At 40.2% G+C, this 15,701-nt stretch overlaps 1 protein-coding gene across 13 annotated transcripts in view; it reads right to left on the bottom strand.

Moving 5' to 3' along the window:
- The window catches only part of adgrb1a (adhesion G protein-coupled receptor B1a), a 563,161-nt gene that overhangs the window by 20,913 nt on the left and 526,547 nt on the right, over positions 1–15,701 (bottom strand). For 10 of the 13 annotated variants that reach the window (XM_072569962.1, XM_072569956.1, XM_072569965.1 and 7 more), the window contains 4 exons: positions 12,084–12,179; positions 8,326–8,365; positions 4,672–4,755; positions 3,039–3,682 (listed from right to left, as the gene is read on the bottom strand). In XM_072569962.1, coding sequence (XP_072426063.1) covers positions 3,039–3,682; positions 4,672–4,755; positions 8,326–8,365; positions 12,084–12,179 — 864 coding nt within the window. The remainder of the gene's footprint in view (positions 1–3,038; positions 3,683–4,671; positions 4,756–8,325; positions 8,366–12,083; positions 12,180–15,701) is intronic. The other 3 variants (XM_072569963.1, XM_072569967.1, XM_072569970.1) reach the window with 1 other exon arrangement.

Genomic DNA, 15,701 nt, shown 5'->3' with positions numbered 1-15,701 from the left:
CAAGAGTCAAATCTGATTTTTAGTTATGTCAGGTAGTAGAAAGTGAGGACTACAGATACTGGAAATCAGAGTTGAGAGTGTGGTGTTTGAAAAGCACAGCAGGTCAGGCAGCATCTGAGGAGCAGGAGAATCAACGGTTCTTTCATCAGGAATGCCTGAAGGGCTTATGCCTGAACTGTTGATTCTCCTGCTCCTCGGATACTGCCTGACCCGCTGTGCTTTTCCAGCACCACACTCTTGACTATTAGTTATGTCACGCAGGATCTCACCCACAATAACATTAGTCAAAACTGTGGAAACCAGCCACTCAGCCATTAGCTCAGATTTTTTTTTCTGATTCACTATTGAAGATTTGCATGGCCAAACCGTTATAGAAATTTGATTGTAGGACATGTGCCATTATTTGGCTGAGCCAGTGTTAATCTTTACTGAAACCAGTGAGCTCCTCTAGTGCCTTTGAACTGGAGTTCAAGCTACTGCAGAGGTTACTGATTATATCTCTAAGTATGATGGCACAAAACCTAACTGCTTCCATCAGGCATGCTGGGTCCAACGCAACAAGATGTATACAGCTAGTGTCTTTGTGAGTGATTTAAAATTCTCTTCCAATTCAAGTGTTGATTCTTCATCAGTTTTGCATGTACTGTATTGATAGAATCCTTTTATCCCTTTTCAGGATGTGGGCATTACTGCAATGTAAGCATTTATTACCCATTCCCAACTGGCCTTCGTAAAGTGGTAGTAATGAGTGGCCTTCTTAATACTGCATAGCTTGCTCGAATATTTCAGAAGGCAGTTAGGAATTAACTACATCATTATGGAGTAATACGTAGGATCAAAACAGGTAAGGAGACAAGTTTTCTTCCCTGAAAATATTTCTGAATCAGAGAGGCTTTTAAGACAATACAGAAGTTTCATGATCACCATGAATGATACTATCTTTCATTTTTGCATATTCTGAATTTATTCAATTTGTTAAATTTCAATTCCTTAGTGGCAATGTTAAAATTTGAGCTTATGTCTCCAGATCATCAATAGTCCCCACTATGTAAGATTGAATAGTAAATCGCATATGATAATAACATGATCCCCATTTCATTTCAGTAACATAGGAATGGGAAAAGCCTGCTGGAATTGTTCCTTGTTTGCAGAAAGCACTTCTGATTTGTCATTCCACACTAAGTAATCTGATCTAAAAAAAACCTGTTTTTTGTAGAAACAAAAACAGTAGTTGCTGGAAAAGCTCAGCAGGTCTGGCAGTAGAGTCAAGTACTCAAGTACTGCTTTTGTAGAGTCGATTTCACCAGGTGCTGCACTCTCTCAATTCTTCACACAGAAGTTACTGTGACAAGTAGCAAACGGTGAGTGTGGCTGATAGGAGAAGAGGAACACTGTAGGAAATTAGTTAATGAAAAAGTCTATTGCTTGCAAAGCTACTGTACTGATGTAAATTCATGTACAAATTTTTGATCCAACTACAGAGTCAAGTCTGTAGTTTGCATATCATGTCCATAGTAAAATAAAAGCTTTCTGCTTTACAGGATGGCTCAACATGAGAAACAAAGGTACTGAAACAAAATCGATGAAGAATTGACCGAACAAAACAAAATTTGCTGAAATATGCTTCAAGACAGATGCCAACAACCTGTGGTCAATGAAGGTGATCGAGGAAAGCATCCAGTCAAAAACCAAGAGATAAAAAGTGGTAAGAATTTTGGTAGACCACAGGATTGGGAACTTTATGACTTTAGGACTTTTTTCAGAATGGACAGTGATTGAGTACTAATAAACAGGAGAAACTTGTGAAAATAAACTGGCAAGAAATTTACTTCAAAAATATTTCTACAAGAAAATGAGTAAAAAGGGCAAGTAAGGGATGCTTAAAAGATGCAGAACTGATAACGGGGAGCAGAGAAAGGGCAGATAATTCAAACCAATATTTTGCACTCATCTTCATGATGGAGGACATGAAAAAAACAACCCAAAAGATAACATCTGCAAGGTACTAATGGGAGAAAAGATCTTGCAACAGTCTCTATCATAATGGAAAAAGTAATTGACAATTAATGTCAGTGTTCCATGGTGTATTTTCTAGGTCTTATCCAACTACAGCAAGTTGGAGAAGAAACAAGTCATGCATTCCACTCTCATTCTCAACTCATCCCTTGCCTGAATCAGGGTGACCCTCGGCTTAAACCATCACCAGTTGTCTTTTCATGCTGTCCAATGAATGAGTGGTCTTATGATCTGGTAAGACATTGGCCACCTTACCTTTTACCTCCTGGGAAATGTAAATAATGTTTAATTCATCTTTATAAGTACAATTCTATCAACAAGATTTTGTTACTATCATCTGAGTAGTTTCTGAAAAGGAAAGACGGAAGATAAAGATGCTGTCATCACAGAAAACTGATTGCTGAAGTGACCCTAAGTGAGCGTAGACTATTCCTTGAAGCAATTGGTTTGCTTTATGTTGGAGCAAGTCGGAGAAGAGGTAAAAAGATCTGATGCTGAAGAAGGGTTGATGACAGTTCTTCCCTTGAAAACTATTTATTTTTGCTCTGATTATTGTCTTTTCTCCTTCCACTTCGTATTAATTCCACCCTCCTGAAAGTGGTTGCCAGGTGAACAGATTGCTGTTCACAATGATTTCATTTTGTGTTGCCTGGAACAATGCATAAACTCCATAAACTTGGCCTCAGTAACCCGTGTTTTACTCTCAACCTTGCAGAAGATTGGCATAAGTGAAAATGGAACTGGCACTGTGAAGAAACTATGCGAGTAACACAATTACCTAACAATGGATTTCACAAGGCACTAGTTGGGTGAAGTCATTTTAGTATTTAACACAGATCACTAGGAAGTCTCATTTGAAAAAAAAAATTACAAAATATTTCTTAGGTAATTAATCTGAATTTTCAAATTGCATGGTTCCTCTGACTTGATTGTGACTGCCAATTATACACTTAAGTGGTAAAATGAAATCAGAAATTGACTGAGAGAGAGAGAGAGAGAGGATTCCAACTTTATTTTCTTACCTCCAATGAGCTTGTGGATAATGTAGAAACTGTCTCACTTTTGGATACCATCCCTGAGTTCCCTGAATCACCTGTATCACAAAGGTTATTGGGGAGTTGTGTTTCATTTGCAGAACTCTGTATCTGGTGGCCAGGAGAAGCCCTTTCATTGCAAGCAATGTTAACGTGATCCATTGGTGAGTTTTTTGCACAAAACCCACTGTCTGCATTGAGATGAATGAGTCTGGTCTGGGGCAATTGACTAATGTTAATATTATATTTGCTTTCGTCTTTTGGTTTGGGCCTCAGGGTCGAGGTGTTGGTGGGCAAGATGACATAGTTAGCATCTATGACTTGTTCTTGTGCTCGTGCTAGTTCCGAGTCTAACTGCTTGAAAATGTCACCGTCGCATATATATACGGATTTCGGCTGCTCGCTCTTATTTATTTTCAAGGTGTGGTCACTGAATTCGTTCATGTTTAATGAGCCTGGATAGTTCAGCGATCCCTGCAGATGCATCTTCGAAACATTCGCTGGAAGACTTGAGAAACCGGACAACTTTTGATGGTTAAACTTCATTTTCATTTCTTCCTCGTGGACCATTGAGCGTTTTAGAGTTCCTGTCAGAGTTCCTGTTCTGACGGCGTTAATATCTTTATTTAAAACTGTAAGATCAAGAATAACTATGTTATATTTTGTGAAAAGGAAAAGAAAATTGCTGCACATCATTAGACGATTTATCCGGATAGCTCTGTGAGTGTGTAATAGCCAGCAACATGTCGCAAAATGCCACATGCACAGGAAATCACTAACAGGGCCACCAGATATTCGCAGCTGTTTAATGGAATCTCATTCAGGGCTCTATTTACATAAATGTGAATTTATTTGCTATATTCTCACTGGGTGACTGGGTTTGTTATCTTTGTGTTCACTGCAATAAAACACTAACATTATGGTAGTGAAGCTATTCAAATATAAGAATAGTTTTATTGCTATAATATTAACAATAAATAGTAAATTACTTTAACACAAGTTGATATATTTATTTTATGTATAAACAGATTCAACAATTTATTTGGTCTTGTTCTATTTCCCCTAGTCTCACTCTTTCCTTCTATTTGAACATAGATTTTACATCTTGTTTACCCTGACAGAACATGAATAAGCAAGTTTATTGATAGGCATGTTCCCACTGTGCCCACATCTAAATATTCTCACAAAAATCTCTATTTTGACCCTAAGTAACACTGTGATGCTTGTTTTACACAAAATGTTACACCCACAGAGGTTTCTGCAAATTAATTATTAGAAAACACAAAACTTTAAAAAAATCTCCCCACTTAGCTTGCATCACTGTTCTCTCTCTGATATATTAAACTTTCCTTTCTGTGGCATCTATTTCAAAGAAAAGATTCTCTGAAATGTGATTTTTCATTTCAATTAAGTGCAATATTCAGGTGGTCTTAAGCTACTCTGTGATAATCCCCCAGTTTACATTAACGCTAAACTAACGATTTTACAGAGAGAGAGAGAGAGAGAGAGAGAGAGGACGTATAGTTAGCTGGTGTCATTACATGACTGGGAGAAAGGCATTGGTGTCGGTGCAGAGTAAGAGGGAGCTTTAATCAGTTATCTAGCCCATGCTATTCCTAACCTGGGAGTGCTTGATCCTGACACTGCTTTCTCAAAGTAGAAAAGTGTTCCACTCCCCAGCGCTGACATCCTTCACCTTGATAAACTAAAAAGAATATGAATTTAAATAAAAAATAACTAAAACTGTGTCTCAAGTAGTGTTGCAATACAATCCATCAGCACCCACACTCAGCTTCCCTCAAGGAGAAATATTAACTCTGAAATATGCAGTTCAAAAGCACATAATTTCGATCAGAACAGCAAGTGAAATACTGGCTGTACGTATTTCGAGGAAATTCAGAGGCAACTGATCAGATAAAGTCTTAATCTAAAGTCACTCCTGAGAGGGTCTTGGAAATTATATTTTACACCATAAACAAATAACACATAATATGTTTATTTCTGATACTTTACTGACAGTGTGAACAAACACTCAGGAATCCACACACAGTGTCCAGTTGTGACATGAGCTCTTAACAAGGGTTCAGTTGCAACAACTGGACAAGTTTCTTAAAATAGTCAGTAAAACACAGAAAATAAAGGTTTCCTCTGCGCTTCATTTACTCTATTGCAACATCAATGGAAACCCTGGCTGGAATTTTCCAATTTTCAGTGCAAGTGTTCTGATGAGTGACAATCATGGCAGCCGGTCTTCCACAGTTCAAAGTGGCTTTTCTCACAATGTTCCACTTATTAAGTACACAACCAACCAGTTGGATAGCTTTATTGGTGAATCATGCAGGCAAAAAGGGGAAGCACTCATCACTGAGATCTTCAGTCTATCACATTCATGTTAATTAATCAAAATCAACCATCATCGAAAAGTGTGATGCTGGAAAAACACAACAGACCAGCAGCATCAGAGAAGCAGGAGGATCAATGTTTCGGGCATAAGCCTTTCATCAGGAATCCTGCTCCTCGGGTGCTGCCTGACCTCTGTGCTTTTCCAGTACCACACTTTCTGACTCTCATCTCCAGCATCTGCAGTCCTTACTTTCTACTAGTCAAAATCAACCACCTAACTATTCTAATTCCATTTTCCAGCACTTGGACCATAGCCTTATATGCTTGTGCTCTCCAAAAACTTTTTTAGATGTTATGACGTTTCTCTTTTTACCAGCCTGATATCAGTGAGTTCCAAATTCCCATCATCCTCGGGTGAACAAGTTTCTCTTTATATCTCCTCTCAGCCTTCTGCCCCTTACCTTAGATCTATGTTCCCTGGTTACTGATCCATCCATCAAGGGGAAAAGTTTCTTTCTTGTCAATCCTATCTACACACGGCATAATTTTATACATCCCAATCATGGCCCCTCTCAACCTCCTATGATCTAAGGAACACAGCCCAAGTCTGTCCAATCTACCCTGGGTTCCCTCCGGGTGCTCCGGTTACCTCCCTTAGTCCAAAGATGTGTAGGTTAGGCTAAATAACCCATAGTGTCCAGAGGTGGACAGCCTTGGTGGATAGCTATTGGAAATGCACAGTTATGGGAATAGGGCAGAGCGGATGGGTCTGGGCGGATGCTGTTCAGAGGGTTGGTATGGACTCAATGGGCCAAATGGCCTGCTTCTGCACTATGATTCTATTCTGATTCTCTCTTCACAGATGGCACTTCCAGCATGGATGATATTGGTTGCCTCTGAGCAGCCCCATTTCAGATGCTGTCAGCTCTCACACTGTTCTGTCTGATCATTATTACTGAATGCAAAGTCAAGACGAAAGGAACTTTTGCTCACTTTGCAGACAGGGAATCTGGAAATGCTCTAGGAAAGGGTGTTGCCTGTACTTGATCTACAATCTCTGGACTTCAAGGTAATTTACCTTGGGGCTGTGGTAGGAGCAGGCAGCTAACAGATAGTGGCCTATCACTTGGACTGGAATAGAGTTGCCCTTGATTGACTGTTGTGATATTCACAAATTGATCTCTCACCACTAAGGTCAAGACCCCTTTGACATTCATAGATGGCCATTTACTTGAAGCATATGCAGTGTATTTTCTGTGTGAACTACTGGCACATGCTGCAAATTGATGTAGCATGATGCCACTCTTTTAACTATTCAATACTGCCCAGTATATATAACTGCCTGCCTCTCCTTTGAACTTAAGAGCAATGGAAGCCACAAACACTGGCAGCCTGTAACTGGGCATGACGATCCTGTTCACTATGAAACCCAGGTGATGCACACAGAGACTCGGCAGTTTTGAAGTAAGTGCGTGAAGAAAGCAATGTGAGGCTGGCAGCCTAGAATTAAGTGAGTGAATGCCATGAAAACAAACTAAGCGCCATATGGTGCATCCTGTGTCGCGATATATCTGTTGGTGCACGCAAGACAATTTGGCAGAACAATGCAGGTTGGAGGCGTTTCTGAGCTACAAAGTGTTGAAGGCCTGGAGTGTTGTGTGAGATCATCTGAGTGCAGATGTACTAATGTGGTGATACTGGAGATTTGCTGATGGCAATTTAAATGGATGAAAGCCCAAGCAAGGTGGAGGCAATGGAGCATGCAGCACCACGTTACAATGCAGCATTTGCACCATGGACATGACAAGTACACAGCAAGGTGCAGTCGCAAGATGTACCTACTCTGAATTTGTGCCATCTAGGAGAGGAGATGTGGCATATAAGTAAGGTATGTTGGACCTTAAATCAACTCCAAACGAAGATATGGTAACCACAGCCAAAGATGACTTCCTGAAGTCACCGGGCTTGAGGGGAAAATGATGCACACATTTTTGGCAAAGTTGCGATTCTGAAATTTTCATTTGTTCTGTATTTTTGCAATGTTCTCACCTTTAGCTCGTGTCACACCAAGATGAGCGAGACAATTCCACTCACCCGTTCCCCTCCCCCCACAGTGGCCTTCTGTACATATAAAGCAGGGTTTCCGCTAAGGTTACAATAATGGAGCAGGAGCTCAAAGGAAACTTAGCCCAAGATCATCAAGCAGAGTGTTAGCAATTCTTAAAATAAGACCAGCACAGCAGGATTATTAAAATAGGGGAAAAAAACAGCATGAAGCATGTCCATTCCATTGACGTTCCAATAAAACCAGCTTGGATATCAGATATGGCACCAGAATTAGCAACAGTGCTGCTGGTTTTGAGGGAATAGATAAATCATTTAAGGTGGATGATTATCCATTGACCAGCTATTGATAATGTTCTGGAGGGGGGGATGGGTCATCAGGTAAGAATAAGATTGCGCTCAGATGATTAGATTTTGCCACAATTGGCAGAATGCCCAGCCAATGATTACCAATATTAAAATCTCTGGAAATCCAAAATTAAAACCGAAAATGATGGAAACATTGAGCCAGTCTGGCAGTAACTGCAGAAGGGGCAACAGAGCCAATGCTTCAGGTTGACAGTCTTTCATTTGATGGCCTTTTAACGGCATTTGACAAAAAGGCCACTGATTTGTAATATTAGCTGTGTTACCCTCTCCACTGATGCTAGCAGACTTGCCATCCATTTCCAGCCTTTTCTGTTTGTTTTATTACAGTCAATGATCACTGCTGTGAGGACGCACACAACAATATTGATTACTCAGCCAAAGGAGAAGAGGGCACCTGTAGAATGAACCACAGCATGGAATCTTTTGGAGGAGAGCGGAGAAAATAAAATTCCATTTGAACACGATTGTAAATCTTAGACAAAATTATTTCGTCACTTACCTGATCTACATGCCATATCTACATCCTTTTCAAAGTCAGTCTATAAAAGTTAGGGAAAAACAGTTTAGAAGTGAGGTTAAATATTGCTGCTGGGTGTGTTTTCTTTCCCCCTGACATTTAATGCTCCTCGCCTGCTTCAATAATCAGTACTCACTCAATTAGTGCTCAGAGACGATTGTGACAAACACTGACTGTAAAGTACACCATGCTGGTAATGCATGGTTCTCTGGCCACAGAACTAACTTTTCAATTCAACTGGAATCATCTCAATGCCAAAAAGATGGACGGGCGTTGGGCCAGAAAGGTGTAAACTGCTCAGAAGAATCCACTAGAAAGTAAATTTGGCAAGGCAAGTCTCTGTTTGTAAGCCTCATTTGATAGGGGCACAAATCAGAGAACAGGCCACAACTAAAACACCGGAAAATGGGAAGCACTGTTACTGGTGCATAGTGACCTCGTGCCCAATTCTCCAGTCCATGTTCCCAAGTGAGATATGGCACCAGTGACCTTGTATCACATAGTTTACCCTTCTATCCACTGGAATTCAAAGACAAATCATTACTTCTTTAACATTTTTATCTTCACTATATCTTCATAAAAATAAGACAGGAATAAAGTCAACTTGTTATAACCCCGTTTCCATTTCTAAATAAAGCAAAACAGCTTCCAAGAAGAAGAAGTTAAAAAAAAAAGATGGAATTATACAGGTTGAGCACAATGCAAGCCTCTCTACAAATGCACTAAGACCACAGCAACATTTCAGGTTTGAAGGGATTCAATGGTTACGTCAGCCTTATCTTACTTCATGCACTCTACTTTCTTTGATGACTGCAGGGGATAGCTCTTCTGAATTTCCCTCACTTTCTGATCTGAATGATGAGCAAGTATTCTATACTGGATGTGTATTATTTGGTATCATGATCTTCTGTTTGATGGTGATGGACCAAGTTCCTGCAGCTCCTAGTTTCTCATTTCAACAAGATTGGTTGTGGAAAAAAGATATAGTTTAATGATCATACCAACTCACTCACGAGTCATAGAGATGTACAGCACAGAAACAGACCCTTCGATCCAACTCGTCCACGCCAACCAGATATCCCAACCCAATCTAGTCCCACCTGCCAGCACCCGGCCCCTATCCCTCCAAACCCTACCTATTCATATAATCAACCAGATGCCTTTTAAATGTACCAATTTTACTAGCCTCCACTACTTCCCCTGGCAGCCCATTCCACACACGCACAACCCTCTGTGTGAAAAAGTTGCCCCTTAGGTCTCTTTTATATCTTTCCCTTCTCACTCTAAACCTATGCCTTCTAGTTCTGGACTCCCCCACCCCGGGGAAATACTTTGTCTATTTACCCTATCCATTGCCGTCATGATTTTATAAACCTCTATAAGGTCACCCCTCAGCCTCTGATGCTCCAGGGAAAACAGCCCCAGCCTGTTCAACCTCTCCCTATAGCTCAAATCCTTCAACCCTGGCAACATCCTTGTAAATCTTTTCTGAACCCTTTCAAATTTCACAACTTGAAGGAGACCAGAATTCGTGGAGATGTCTTTGTGAAATGGTATGATATCATCACCTGCCACTCTTCCAATTCACACGGAGGAGTTTACTGGACTGTGGCTAGTTTCCTCTTCTCTATAAGATTACAATTCTAAGGTCATAAGGGGCTGCATTTTTTCTTAATGTCCAATGACCAAAGCAAACATGAAGGAACATGTACCTCCTCTTCAAAGAATTCACAAAATGTTTTCCTCAGTATTCAATCAATACAAGAGTCGATTTTCAATTATGGCTCATTGACTGATAAAGCTTACTAACCAGCTAACTACAACAGCAGCAAGAGGTGCCTTGTAACTCTGTGGCCATGGAGTTAAAATTTAATGCATGGTTAGCACTGCTGCCTCACAGCGCCAGAGACCTGGGTTCAATTCCCACCTCAGGCAACTGTCTGTGTGGAGTTTGCACATTCTCCCTGTGTCTGCATGGGTTTCCTCTGGGTGCTCCAGTTTCCACCCACAGTCCAAAAATGTGCAGATTAGGTGAATTGGCCATGCTAAATTACCCGTAGTGCTGGGTGAAGGGGAATGGGTCTGTATGGGATACTCTTCGGAAGGTCGGTGTGGACTTGTTGGGCCAAAGGGCCTGTTTCCACGCTGTAAGTAATCTAATCTAATCTAGTCTGCAGTATCAATAAGGCTATCTGTTGCAAAACTGAAGCCTCAAGTTTTGGTCAGTGTGGCTGTTTAGCTATGCAAGCTAAGTGGCAGTGATGTACGTTGTAAAGTGATTATGAAGTGCAGAGATTCCAGGGATTAGCCTTATTGAGGGGCCTCCCGGCTCCTTGAAGCCTATTCTGTCCCTTCAGTTGGATTATTGATTTACAGGGAGTCAAAGTTTACACGGGACAGGCAGGAAAATGGAGTCAAGGCCACGCTCAGATCAGCAATGGTCTCACTGAACGGCAGGGCTGGCTCATTCTCCTGCCCCCATTTGTTATTCTATGATCAATACTGCCCATTAACTTTTTGTACGTTATTCAAAAAATACAGTTTGAATAACCATCTCATCAAAAAACTAAAAAGGGCTCTAAAGGGACTTACTTATTTGTAAGTTTAATTCTTCCCAACATCATGACCATAAGAGTATATTATAGCATTGGAAAAATGCATCAGAGAATCTTGTGAATGTTTTTGCTGATTATTTGAAAAAGTAAAATCTTAAGTATGTTTTGCAATTGTGTCAAACATCTGAAACTAATAATTAATTTGTGGGAAGCCATTCCTTATCACTGCACTTCTGCAGTCTCCATACCTTTAACCTCAATGCTGAAACAGGCCATTCAGCCCAACATTGAGCTGCTTCCTAAAACTAGATTAGGAGAGATACATCTCTGTGATTTTTGATGAAAAGGTTGTTCAGATTGGGACAGATTTTATATACAGTAAAATCTAGCCCTGGATTCTTGCTTGTCCCTTCATTTTGTGAGTTCATCCACAATGTGAGGGTAGAGTCTTTGTGAATATTTAACACTAACTTCTTGATCAGTAGGGGAATCAGGTATTTTGAAATATTGGATTGGCCATAATCCTACTGAATGGGGGAGCAGGCTTGAGGGGCAAAATCTTTTATTCCTCATTTTATTTCTTGTGTTCTTTGGTCTTATGAACTGTAGGTCCCCACAGAAACTCACCAGAACAAGAATGACCATCTTGTGAAGATGAAACGAACAAGAAAGAAAACAAAATATTCTTCTGTTTGAATAGCCTTATTCCTTCAGTGTTGATACTGAGAAGACATTAATAGTTCAGGAATCCACTGGCGCAGAGTTGCCCATAGATACATAGATTTCTGTAGTAACATCTCTATCTATAAACTAACTCTAGAATGGGCACACAAAATCATTACGGTTTTACAGTAAACCCTCATGTAATGCCATATCTACTGAACTGACACAATGAAGAATGTTAATTCCTAAAAATGCAGGCACAAAAAGAGGGTGGGCAGAAATATAGATTTGTGGTTCCAATGGAGTCTATCCCAACAAACTGCATTGCAATTAGGTGACAGAATTATCAATACTGTCTATCCACTGACAACCATGTTATGTCCTGGGACAAGCATGAAAACCAGTTTGAAAGAATTCTCAGCCAATATAGCAGCACGTAAAAGTATTGCTCAAAAGCAATCACTCAAGAAAGGTAAGTAAGTATTCAACGCAAGGACAGTATTTTTACATAGAAGACCATACCATTAATTGCGCATGTCCATTCTGAAATGATCCCCCAGAGTCTCCGTTTCCCTCCTCTTGCCGGTCTACAACTCTACACTTCACCGCATCCTGAACCTGTGAAGTGAGACAAGAATCTTTGGTTAAACTAAAGTATTGATGATTGATTAAAAGGAGAATATAAATATAGAATCAAGTAGGAAGAGTTTGAGACCGTTGGGAAAAAGCTGATCTTTAATGAACAGCCTGGTTCAGGTACTTGTGAGGTGTGAAAAAGGAGTAGAGGCCTTTCAAGGTGAAGTTATACCATCAGTGTTCACTTCTTGAAAAACATTAAATAATTTATTATATGAAAATGAATTAAATGTTGGTCATTTCTGTTATATAATTTAAATGAAAGCACTACAGATATTTCAAACGAAATTTGCTTCATAGAATTACTGAAGCCATAAATGTGAACTGGTTTCAATAGACCTAGGTTTAGGTATATTAATTACCTCAATTCTCAAAAGACCAATTTCCATATAATCTTGTGATGGTGTGGTAGTGCCCCTATATCTGAGCCAGAAGGTATTAGTTTAAGTTCAACTTCAGACTGTTTTGTTGAAGAATTTCTTCACTCAGAGAGTTTAGAACCTGTGGAATTCTCTCCCACAGAACATTGTTGCGGGCAATTTGTTAGATATTTTCAAAAGCTACCTGGACATGACCCTTGCAGTTAAAGGAATCAAAGAATACAGAGAGAAAGCAGGAGTGGGATACTGCAATCTTATGATCAGCCATGATCATACTGAATTGTGGTGTAGGCTTGAAGGGCTGGATTTTCTCTGTCTATGCGATGGCCATGGAGCTATGTCTTAATATGTCCTAACAGTCTGATTTAAAAATAAATCAAGAGGAGACAGAAATTCCCCTCATGGCTGGTTCAAACATTTAGTGGGTGATTATCTGTGGCAGGTCTTTTAAGAGCATGGAATTTCCAGCCCTGTAACTGAAATAAGCCTCTAGTGAACTTAGTTCACTGATAGTTGCCCCACAGCCAATTATTGTTCTGTGGAATGTTAATTGGGTGGAGGCTGGATCTCTTATTGGCCTGGAGTCCTCCAATCACAGCAGAGACACTTAGGTGGAAAGGTCACTGCTGATAAAAAAAAGAAAGAAAATAAGAAAAAGAAAAAATAGGAAATGTCAGAGGTTCTGTTCACTCTGAGAGCTGGCTCTTGAGGGAGCTGGACCAGTGTTCAAGGACTCTCCTCTTAACTGTTTCAAGAGAAGGGGGACTGATTAAAAAAAAGAAAAAAAGAAAGGTCACTGCTGGGGTGACAGTCAGTCCCAGTGAAAAAGAGCCAGGATCCTATTAGAAGGTGAGTGTTGGTGTCCATTTGGTGGACCAGAAAAGGAGGTGCAGGGATTTCTGAGAAAATGGGGCTGTTTTATTAGGGCCAGGAGGGGATGAGAAAGTGATGAGAAGTGGGAGGAGCTGGATAGCAGAGGTTGGGATGAGAAGGAAGAACAGAAAAGGAGACTGTCATCAGGCAGGCCCATTCCCCAGATAATCACCCAGACTTCCACACCTTGCTGTCCCTTACCAACTCCTGCTAGCTTGGAAATTGAGGACAGACAGGAAGCAGTCACCTAAGGGTCTCAGTTATGGCTGCCCTAGATCTTACCTATTGCCCCAAACATTATGTAGGATTATATTGTATTTAGGAGCAGTTAGGAAACAAAAGACACCAGTTGAAATTTATGGGATTTCTACCTGCATACCTACCAGAAGGATAACAGTGACATTTTGCCCAGGAAGGAGGAAAAAGGATTGTCAATAAATTTGGACATAATTATTTTATTTCTTAAATCTTTGTTAGTGGCAATGAAAACAAGATTCTCCCATTATTATCAAAGTATATTGTGATCTTTTTGACACATATGAGTTTGTTGCCATCAATTTCTGTCCGTTGTTATAGTAAAGTAGTAGTTTGTTAATAAATTTATCCCAGTTACAATTTGTTGACTGCAGCAAGTATTATTGATGTAGTTTTAACCAAAGTATATTGGCTTTGTTAACCCCTTTAAACGAAAGCTGCACTATTCATTCTAAGGCCTTGAAATTATGAGACCCATGATCTGTCAACAGAAGCATGAGAAAGCAAGACAATGTCAGATGCAGGCACCCATCCCTCATTCCAAGGTCAGAAAGTTTCAAGCTTGTTGGACAGGCCAGAGGCTTACACATTAAAATAGTAAGGTGCATGATGGTAGGGATGATGGTGTCTCCAGTACAGGCAGAATTGCTCTATTTAACGTATGGCTGCTCTTAAAAGCAGTACCAGCTTGCAAGTTTAAACCTTGCATCAAAAAGGCATTGATAAGGGAACCTGAAACTTTTCAAAGAATTATGACAATTTTACTGTGACTGAAGATTGCAATGTCAATACAGCAGTCAGGATCATGTGGAAAGAATTTTAACATTACATCTTAATAGTGGGTCAATGTTTGGAAACATTATGCAATGGATTTATTGTAAAATACAGTGAAAATCTTGAATTCACTCCCCAACATTGCCGGAGTGACCAATGACCTGAAACTGACCAAACATGTGGCTATAAGAGGCTGAGAATTTTGTGGCACATAACTCATCTCCTGATTCCTGAAAACCTGCCTAGCACCTTTATGGTAGAAGGCAGGAGTGAGATGGAATACTCCCCATTAGCCTGGATGAGTGCAGCTCCAGCAACTCAAGAACCCATCCAAGACAGAGGAATCTGATAAACTTGTACCCTTTCAAACACTTTTAGCATTTGTTCTCTTCACCGCCAATGCACAGTGCAACTGTATTTATCTTCAACAAGATGCACTACAACAACTCACCAAGTCTTAGACAGCACCTTCCACATCTGTGACCTCTACCACCTAAAAGACAGGGGCGATAGATACATGGAACACTATAACCTGCAAGATTCCCCCTTCCACACCCCAACAAGTCGCATACCATACCAACCTGAACAATGTCACCATTCCTTCACTGGGTCAAAACTATGGAATGCTCTTCCTAACAGCATTATGGGCTTACATGCATCCTAAGCACTGCAACAGATCAAGACATCAGTTCACCTCACCATCTTGAGGGCAATTAAGAATGGGCAATAAATGCTGGCCCAGTCAACAATGCCCACATCATATGAATGATATTTTTAAAAAGGCTGTAATTGCTGGGTCAGTGGAAATTCTGAAGACATAAAAAAAATTTCATTCTATGAAGGTAGTTAAATCAATTTGAGACTCTGATGGGCCACGATCTAAAGGATAGGCAGATGGACTTAAGGGACTGAATGGCTTACTCTTGTTCTAAGAATTTCTGAATCCATCATATACCTGGTCTCCTTTGCTTGGAGGGGAGGTTCTTAAAATCCTTGCACTTCTTGTGGAATTTAGATCTGAAATTAAAACTGATGTAATACCTGCAGTGACTCTTAGGGTAGAATGTAAAGGGGAAAAAAGAGGGCCCATGAAAGAGATACATTCTTTTATCAACCAAAGCCTAAGCAGGCTAACCTGCTTGTCTTCCCACTTGCTGTTGCTGTCTTCCTCCATCTGTGAGTCAAAACCTCTGGTCTGGGTGGAAAATGGTCCTTAATGGTC

The sequence above is a fragment of the Chiloscyllium punctatum genome, chromosome 5 (genome assembly GCF_047496795.1).
Source record: "Chiloscyllium punctatum isolate Juve2018m chromosome 5, sChiPun1.3, whole genome shotgun sequence".
NCBI classification, from domain to species: domain Eukaryota; kingdom Metazoa; phylum Chordata; class Chondrichthyes; order Orectolobiformes; family Hemiscylliidae; genus Chiloscyllium; species Chiloscyllium punctatum.
Note: the sequence above shows the minus strand (reverse complement) of the source record. Positions and strands in the feature narration are given on the sequence as shown.